We start from the raw sequence: 9,988 nt of genomic DNA, 5'->3' as shown, positions 1-9,988 counted from the left end.
GGATATAATATTACAGGATAAACAAGCAGGAACAACTCCCTCAATAGATATGACCATTCCCAACACAAAAAAAAGCATTCTTTGTCATAAGTCAGAAAACCGAATTATTTTCCGTCAATCAGCATCCAAATGTTGCTACACTGTCATTCATTTCCACGCCCCACTGCTGATTCTCTTCTCATCATCATAAGTTCTTACCCCGACCATCGTCCAGAGCCCCAAACTCTGCCCTGTGCAGATCCACCTTTGGTTTCTGACCCTGCTCCGTTGAACATCCAACTGATGGTTTCCCATTCTGCTTTCAGTCTTTAGAGGACAGTGGTGTTTTCTAACAATCCTTTGGGAGCAGGGAAAATTACTCATAAAGTGGAAATGAGCCCTGAATAAGGAGGTTAACTACCAATGTCATTCTTCCTCAGCCCAGAGATTAGAGGGGCAAAGAACATATCAGACAGAACTGCAGTCAGCTCGACTTCTTCAGTCTACAGAAAATTCAGGGGAAACCTTTTCACCCAGACTGGTGACTGTTTGGAAGAAATCGCCATAGGGAGAGCAAGAGGAGAATAGGGGAGGATTTAAAAGAACTGTCGTGGAACAGAATCACTGGCAGGGTCCAGCCTGCCTGAGTTGACTTTCTACTATACATTAGGTGTGTTATAAATTCACTTAAGTACCGAAGACAAAGTTTAAAATAAACTGATTTATTTGTCTTAGATCCAGAATATTAAACTCCAGTCCCATTAAATGTGAATGTGCAGCAGAGGAAACTCCTCCCATGCCCAGTGACCAGGGTGCAGAACTGGGTGTGGTGAGCAGCAGCAATAATTGCAGAGTTCAGCATCAACAGTCACTCTCAAATTTACATTCAGCAACGGTGATGGACAAATATCCAGCATGCAGCTTATTGAAACTTTCTCCCCAGTGTGAACACGGTATTGTATCACAAGCATAACATGCTGTACGGTTTCACTGCTAATGTAATGGCCTCTCTGCACTGTTTTACCACTGCAGAGGTAATGGTTTCTCTGTAGCAGCAATGTTTAGGTTACGACGAGAGATAACAGGGTTTTGGAATGTGGGGCAGAAATGTTTTTTCTTGTGAATCTTGAAGAGATATTTTTGTGGTCTTTTGCTGGGGAGAGATGGGAAGACACCAATGCAGACAGTGGGCCCTTCTTCTGTTTTTTTTGTTTTGTTTACTAACCCTATAGTCAAAGTAGGAATTATAAAGCTCAATCATTTAATCACATATTGTGTACTGCTTGTAATTTTGGGGTACTAATTTGTAACGGGGATACATCACACGTCATCCACCCAAACGAGATTTCATAAGCTTGGCCGGGTTGAGGGGGAGGGGTCTATCACCCCCTATATTAAGCTGCTAGCTGAAGCGAGAGTTACATAAGGTTAGATGACTGAGTGAATCGTTTCCCACATTCAGAGCAGGTGAACGGCCTCTCACAGTGTGAACTCAATGATGCACATTTGGTTGATTTGGCTGAGAGAATCTCTTCCCAAAGTCTGAGCAGGAGATCAGCCTCTATCCAGTGTGAACTCGGTGGTGTCTCTGTAGCTGAGATGACCGAGTGATTCCCTTCCCACACTGAGCAGTTGAACGGCCTCTCCCCAGTGTGAACTGACTGGTGCGCTTGTAGGCTAGCTAACTGTGTGAATCCCTTCCCACAGTCTGAGCAGGTGCATGTCCTCTCCCCAGTGTGAACTCTGATGTACCTTCAGTTCAGATGACAAAGTGAATCCCTTCCCACAGTCTGAGCAGGTGAACGGTCTCTCCCTACTGTGAACTGATTGGTGTGCTTGTAGGTGAGATGACCGAGTGAATCCCTTCCCGCAGTCTGAGCAGGTGAACGGCCTCTCCCCAGTGTGAACTCTCTGATGTACCTTCAATTGAGATGATAAAGTGAATCCCTTCCCACAGTCTGAGCAGGTGAACGGTCTCTCCCCTGTGTGAACTCTCTGATGTACCTTCAGTTGACACGATTGAGTGAATCCCTTCCCACAGATTGAGCAGGTGAATGGTCTCTCTCCAGTGTGAAGTCGCTGATGTACCTTCAGTTTAGATGACGAAGTGAATCCCTTCCCACAGTCTGAGCAGGTGAATGGCCATATCCCAGTGTGAACTGACTGGTGTGTCAGTAGGTAAGATGACTGAGTAAATCCCTTCCCACAAACTGAGCAGGTGAACGGCCTCTCCCCAGTATGAACTGACTGGTGTCCTAATAGCTGAGATGAACGAGTGAATCCCTTCCCACATTCTGCGCAGGTGAAAGACCACTCCCCGGTGTGAACTGACTGGTGTCTCAGTAGCTGAGATGATAAAGTGAATCCCTTCCCACAGACTGAGCAGGTGAACGGCCTCTCTTCTGTGTGAACTCGCTGATGTACCTTCAGTTCGTATGAGCAAGTGAATCCCTTCCCACAGTCCGAGCAGTCGAACGGTCTCTCCCTGGTGTGAACTCGCTGGTGAGCCATCAGGTAAGATGACTGAGTGAATCCCTTGCCGCAGTCTGAGCAAGTGAATGGCCTCTCCCCAGTATGAACTCGCTGGTGAGCCATGAGGGTGGATGACTGAGTGAATCCCTTCCCACAGTCTGAGCAGGTGAATGGCCTCTCTCCAGTGTGAACTCTCTGATGTACTGTCAGCTTAGATGAGCAAGTGAATCCCTTCCCACAGTCCGAGCAAGTGAACGGCCGCTCCCTGGTTTGAACTCGCTGCTGAGCCATTAGGTCAGATGACCGAGTGAATCCCTCTCCACAGTCTGAGCAGGAAGGATGATCAACTTCTTAAATATCTAGACAGAGACTGAAAAACTGGCATGCCATGTTCAAGATTCCCGGAGATAAATTCCTTCTCGTTTTTAACCTGTAAAAAGATTTACAAAATTCATCAATGGGTGAAGGACAACATTTCAGATGAGATCACTTCAGTTGCCAGAGTGTGATCTGACATCACACTGTTAGAGTGCGGTTCAACCCAAGATGGACAGAGAAATCATCTTCTGACTAGGCACAGTGCTGTTATCTGGCATGACCATCAATTCCCCGATGCTCTTCCTGTCTCTATAAGAATGGGGCATTTCTGCCATCTCTAATCTGTGAGCTGGCTCAGTTTGACACTCTCCATTGGTATTATTTCCTGTTCTCACTGAGGAGCATGGGTGCATGGCCTCAGAGTAACTGAAACACTCACGCAAATAGCCTTTGTTAATGTGCATCTGGGATTTTCTTTTATGTACTGTTAATTTAAAGTGCCACAGTTTTAACGCCATGTAAATGTCTCCTACTCACATGTTTGGTTGGTCTGCACAGCTGTTAAAAGGAATTAGAGTGAATATTAGTATTAATTAAGGTTCTTGTCACAGTCATGGAAAAGTACAACACAGAAACAGACCCTTTGGCCCATCTACACACATACCCCAACCATCCAGGTATCTATACAAACCTCTACATTGTTGAAATTGTGCTTGCATGTACGACTTGTGCTGTCTGCTCATTCCACACCCGGATGACTGTGTGAAGAAGTTTTCCCTCATGTTCCCCTTAATGTTTCACCTTTCACCCTTAGCCCATGGAACTCTGTTATAGTCCCACACCATCGCAGTGTTAAAAGCCAGCTTGCATTTATCCTATCTGTGCCCCTCACAACTGTGGTATACTCCATCAAATCTCCCCTCAATCTTCTACATTCCAAGGAATACAGTCCTGGCCTGTTCAAACTCTCCTTATAACCCAATTGCTCCAGACCTGGCAACGTCCTTGTGAATTTTCTCTGAACTCTTTCAACCTCTTTTACATCTTTCCTGTAGGTAGGTGACCAAAACTGCACACAATACTCCCAATTAGGCCTCACCAATGTCTTGTACAAAGTCAACATAACATCCATCTCCTGAACTCAGTACTTTGGCTCATGAAGGCCGATGTGCCAAAATCTTTCTTTCTGTCCCTATTGAACTGTGATACCACTTTCAGTGAAATACAGACCTGTATTCCCAGATGCCTTTTTCCAACAACACTCCTCCATGCCCGACCAGTCACTGTGTAAGACCCACCCTGGTAGGTCCTACTAAAGTGCAACACCTCACACTTGTCTGCATTAAATTCCATTTTCTGTTTCTCAACCCATTTTTCCAGCTGGTCCAGATCACACTGCACGCCATGATAGTCTTCTCGCTGTTCATTACATTCCCAGTCTTGGTGTTGTCCACAACTTTGTTGATCCAGTTAACCACACTATCATCCAGATTACTGATATAGATGACAAACAACAGATCCAGCAATGATCCCTGCGACACACCACTAGTCACAGGTCCCCCAGACAGAGAGGCAACCATCCAATACCACACTCTGGCTTCTCCCAAAACCAGTGTCTCATCCAATTTGCTATCTCATCTTGAATGCTGAGTGACCGAACCTTCTTGACCAACCTCCCATATGAGACTTTGTCAAGTGCCTTGCTAAAGTCCATGTAGACAACATCAACTATCTTGCCTTCATCCATTTTCCTGATAACTTCCTCGCAAAACTCTATAAGACTCGTTAGACATGACCTACCATGCACAAAGCCATGTTGTCTATCCTTAATCAGTCCAGATCTATCCAAATACATATATATCCAGATTCTGCACATATATTCCAATAACTTTCCCCCTACTGATGTCAAGCTCACTGACATATAATTTTTCAGTTTATTTTTAGAGCCTTTCTTGAACAGCAGAACAACATTCGCTGTCCTCCAATCCTCCAGTACCTCACCTGTCACTGAGGATGATTTAAATATCTGTGCTTGGGTCCCAACAATTTCTGCACTTGTCTTCTGCAGGGTCCCAAGAATCAACTTGTCAGGCCCAGGGGATTTATCCACGCTAATTTGCCTTCAGACAGCAAACACCTCCACCTCTGTAATCTGTCCAGGGTCCAGCTGCTTTGCCTCACTTCTATAGTCTCTGTGTCTGTCTCCTGTGTAAATACAAATGCAAAAAAAAACTCCCCCATCTATCTTTTCTCCCCGTCTGGATTACCATTCTGAACTTCCAGAGTATTAATTTTGACCCTTGCAATCTTTTTGCTCATAACATATCTGCAGAATCCTTGAAGATTCTCCTTCACCTTGTCTGCTGGGGCAACCTCATGCCTTCTTTTATTTCTTTAACATGTGTTCACTTGCATTTCCTGCACTTCATAAGTATGCCATTTGTTCCTATCTGCCTGTACCTGGTATGCACCTCCTTTTTATTGATCTGGAAAAGGAAAGCCAAAGGGGTGATATAGGATCCGTTAGTTTGGAGAACGAAACAAGTATTTGTCTAATATCCCAGCGGTAAGTCTTGCAAGTGCTGCATGGTGGGGGATGGGGGGGGGGTTAAACTAAAGTTGCAGGGGGAATGTGGGCCTGAACAGATAGTGGAGGGGTTGTGGAGACAGATGTTAAGACCTCAGACAAAGTCAGGAAAGAAAAAGTTGAGCATGGTACAGTGACTATGCTGAGGTCCGTATATTTCAATGCAAAGAGCATCGTAGGAAAGGCGGATGTGTTCAGGGCATGGATCAACAACCTGGAATTATGACACTATTATCTGACAACTGTGGACTGGGACAGGCCGCTTTATGGCAAAGGTGTGCTTGCTAAGTGGGAGGTCTTCAAAGTGAAATTTTGGAAGTACAAAATTTGCTTGTCAGAATTAAAGGTAAATATAGAAACTGTAAGGAACATTGGTTTGCAAGAGATATCGAGACCTGGTGAAGTGCAAAATGGAATTGCATAACAGGGATCAGCAGGTAGGTTCTGATGGAGAATGAGAAATACAAGAGAACACATAGGAAATAAATCAGTATGGTTAAAAGACAGCATGAGGTTTCCCTTGCAGAATGATAAAGGATAATCTTAAGGGGTTGCAGAGATAGATTAAGAGCAAATGGATTGCAAGGGACAAAGTTGGTCCTCTGGAACACCAGAATGGCAATCCATGTGTGGAAACAAAACAGATGGGGGAGATCTTAAATATTTTTTTTGTCTTTGTTTACTCAGGAGACGGACGCAGAGTCTGTGGAAGTGTGGGAAAGCGGCTTTCACATCGTGGACCCTGTACAGATTAAAAAAGAGGAGGTGTTTGACATCCTGAGGCAGATTAGGCTGGATAAATCTCCAGAGCATGACAAGACGCTCCCTCGGACCCTATGGGAGGCAAGTGCAGAATTTGTCGGGGCCCTAGCAGAGATATAGTGACAGCAGGAGGTATCAGAGGATTGGAGAGTAGCCAACGTTGCTTCACTGTTTAACATAGAACATAGAACATAGAAACCTACAGCATGTTACAGGCCCTTTGGCCCAGAATGTTGTGCCGATCATGATACCTACTCTAGAAATTGCCTGGAATTTCCCTAGCGTACAGTCCTCTAATTTTCTATCTAAGAGGCTGTTAAAAGACCCTATTGTACCACCGCCACCAGCAGTACATTCCACACACTCTTACCCCTGCCATCCCTTTAGTACCTAAAACCAAGGTCCTTCGTGTTAGCCATTTCAGCCCTGGGAAAAAGCCACTGGCTATCCACATGATCAATGCCTCTCATCATCTTCTACACCTAAAATAGGCTCTAAACACAAACAAGGATATTATACATCACTTTGAGGATTTCTTGGAAATATACAAAATATGAGGGTACAGATCAGATAAATGCAAGCAGGCTTTTTCTATTGAGGTTGGGTGGATGACAACCAGAGGTCATGGGTAAGTGGGGAAGGTGAAAATTCAAGATGAACATGTGAAAAACCTCTTCACTGCAATGGTCGTGACAGCGTGGAATGAGATGCCAGCACAAGTGGTGCATGTGAGCTCAATTTCACCATTTAAGCAAAGTTTGGATAGGTACCTGGATGTAGGGGTATGGAGGGCTGTGGTCCCGGTGCAGGTCATTGCATCAGAGAGCTTAAATGCTTTCGGCATTGACTAGATGTGCAGAATGGCCTGTTTCTGTACTGAATTTCTCCATGTTTCTATGTCAGAGAAGTTGGCCAAATTTGATTTGAAGTGAAAACTGGTAGGAATGACGACAGAGCAGCAATGGCTGGAATTTCTGGGAGCAATTCGGGAGCTGAGTGATGGATACATCCCAAAGAAGTGAAAGCATTGGAAAGGCAGGACACAACCATGGCTGAAATGAGAAGCCAAAGTCAGCATAAAAGCCAAAGAGAGGGCAAACAAAAGAGCAAAAACTATTGGGAAGCTTTCAATAACCAACAGAAGACAACCAAAAAAAAAGTCGGATGAGCTCAGGGCATGGTATTATGATATTGTCGTCATTAATGCATCTTGGTAGCACCCAACAGTCTGAGGGATTTAGGGGATCAAAATACCCGGGCCCTCAAAATCTCATGAGAACCAAGGTTCCCAGCAGCAGTTGTCTTTCAACTTTTATTTTGGCAGGCACATACAAACTCTACACCCTCAAAATTTCACTTCTGAAGAACTTCCACTTACCATGTACTCCTTTGCTAGAAAACAGCAGGTCCCAAACCTTGTCAGATCCTTTTTGATACCTTCAAAATTGACCTTTCTCCAATTTAGAATCTCAACCCATGGTCCAGGCCTCTCTTTTCCCATATATACTTTGAATCTCATGGCATTATGATCTTTAATTTCTGTCACCAGCCCTGGATCATTTCCTAACAGCTTATTGCACATTTCTACGTCGCGAATTCTACGTACTGATTAATGGCACATTTGACAAACTGTACCCCATCTAGTCCTTTTCCAGTATGGGAGACCCAGTCAATATATGGAAAGTCTCTGAATCAAATTTTTTTTCTTGGCATAGTCTGCAACCTCTCTACAAATTTATTCCTCTAAATCTCTGAGACTGTTGGGTGCAACCAAGTCCCAGTAATGGCCACGATATCATGATTCCATGCCCTGAGCTCATCTGACATTCTTATGGTGTTTCTTGCATTGTGATATACACAGCGCAGGACAGTCGACACACCATGCTCAACCATTTGATTGCTGACTTTGTCTGAGGTCTGAATACATCTGTCTGGTGTCAAGAAAACAAACTCTCCCTCAATATCATAAAAATAAAGGAGCTGGTTGTGGAATACAGAAGGAGTAGAGGCAGGCTAACCCCTATTGGCATTATTGGACCTGTGGTTGAGTGGGTGAACAGCTGTAAGTTCCTCAGCAGAAACATCATCGAGGATCTCACATGGTCTATCTATACAGGCTGTGTTGTGAAAAGAGCACAGCAACACCTCTTTCACCTCAGACGGCTGAAGAAGTCTGGTATGAGTCCCCAGATCCTAAGAACTTCCTGCAGGGACACAATTGAGAGCATCCTGACTGGCTGCATCACTGCCTGGTATTGAAACTGTACTCCACTCAATCGCAGGACTCTGCAGAGAGTGGTACGGACAGCTCAACGCATCTGTAAATGTGAATTTTCCACTGATCAAAACATTTAGTGATAGGTGTGTAAAAAAGGGCCTGAAGGATAAGTGGGGACCCAAGTTACCCCAACCACAAACTGTTCCAGCTGCCACAATCTGGGAAACACTACTGCAGCAGAAAAGCAGAACCAACAGTATCCAGGACAGCTTCTTCCACCAGGCCATCAGACTGATTAATTCATGCTGATGCAATTATATTTCTATGTTATATTTACTGTCCTATGTACAAACTATTTATTATAAACTACTATAAGTTGCACATTTAGATGGAAACGGAACGTAAAGACTTTTACTCATCATGTATGCAAAGGATATAAGAAATAAAATCCATTCAATTCACCCCCTCCACTAAATGTTCTGGCATTCTGGCTTCCATCCCCCCTGCCACTTTAGTTTAACTCAGATTTAAGTCAGATTTCAAAATATCACTCCACTTCTTCCCACTTGCAGATTCTCCAGCAACTTTTGAATCGCCACAATACACACAGGTAACACCAGTTTCTGTATCGTACAGAAATATTTTCCCTGAACGCTCCCCCAGGTGACTGACGGTGGTGAACTCAGTGATGGCAATGCCAATTGCCAATAGATATGAAGGGAAGAGCAGTAGTCTGTCTCACTGGAGTCTGGCACGATTGTGATGTGAAAGCTGCTTGTTGCCCAGGGCAAAGGTATCTGATATCATTATGTACCCAGAGAGAATGGGTCAAAAAATGCTCTCACGGGTAGAAAAGTCCAGAACAAGAGGGGATAGAACAAGCAACACACACAAAATGCTGGAGGAACTCAGCAGGCCAGGCAGCATCTATGGAAAAGAGTACTAATGCTGAGTTCCTCCAGCAATTTGAGTGCGTTGCTTGGATTTCCAGCATCTCCGGATTTTCTCTTGTTTGTGATTGGAGGTTGAACAACGGTGATGCAAAAGATTTTGTTCCCTTTCTCCGAGTTCCTAATCTTTGCATTCAGACAGGTGGAGCTCAGTTCTGTCTGAGAGATCCATCGGTTCCCATTCCCTCATCAGCCGGAAGCTCCCCCGGGCCCATGTACGGATCGTGGGGCTGAGAGAGAGGGAAGAGAGCAGGACAGTCCCGGGATTCCGGGCCTCGGTGTCCGGCCTGACAGCAATTGTCCTTCATTCGGTGTTTAAAGCGTTCGGTCGCAGAATCGCTCTTACCTGCATCAACCGTACGAGGTCTTTGGTGCACTGCGCATGCGCGATATCCGGGAACATCCGTATCCGCGACGCCTGCGTATTCGATTGGTGCCTCCCCGACGGCGAAATTATCGCGCAGTGCTTTCTGGTTAATCGCGGTGCCATTTAAAGATTCTGCAAGCAACAGTTCCAAGTCGAAACCTCAGTTTTTTGTCGAAATCTCAGCAGCACTTTTAACGCAGAAAGCAGCTCCCATAAACAATGCATCAGCAAACTTTCTACGTGTTTAATGCCGAAGTAGAACCTTCTTAAAAATGCAGATATAAAACACAAGAGATTCTGCTGCTGCTGCAAATGTAGAAACATACAGGTACATA

General features: G+C 44.7%; 1 protein-coding gene across 1 annotated transcript; it reads right to left on the bottom strand.

Annotated features, from left to right (window-relative positions):
* Window positions 1-685: 685 nt before the first annotated feature.
* LOC140731755 (uncharacterized) lies at window positions 686-9,661 on the bottom strand. Its single transcript, XM_073053524.1, has 2 exons — window positions 9,633-9,661; window positions 686-2,881 (listed from the first exon to the last, which is right to left on the bottom strand). The coding sequence occupies exon 2, from the start codon at window positions 2,740-2,742 to the stop codon at window positions 1,657-1,659; it is 1,086 nt and encodes a 361-aa protein (XP_072909625.1). The 5' UTR covers window positions 2,743-2,881; window positions 9,633-9,661; the 3' UTR covers window positions 686-1,656.
* Between the last annotated feature and the right edge of the window lie 327 nt (window positions 9,662-9,988).

This window comes from Hemitrygon akajei, chromosome 1, assembly GCF_048418815.1.
Source record: "Hemitrygon akajei chromosome 1, sHemAka1.3, whole genome shotgun sequence".
In the NCBI taxonomy this organism is placed as follows: Eukaryota; Metazoa; Chordata; class Chondrichthyes; order Myliobatiformes; family Dasyatidae; genus Hemitrygon; species Hemitrygon akajei.
This window is presented reverse-complemented; position numbering and strand designations above follow the sequence as displayed.

What these genes read in the sequence shown, in the direction of transcription:
- LOC140731755 (XM_073053524.1), bottom strand. Translation starts at nt 2,742, where the DNA reads ATGGCTCAGCAGCGAGTTCAAACCAGGGAGCGGCCGTTCACTTGCTCG.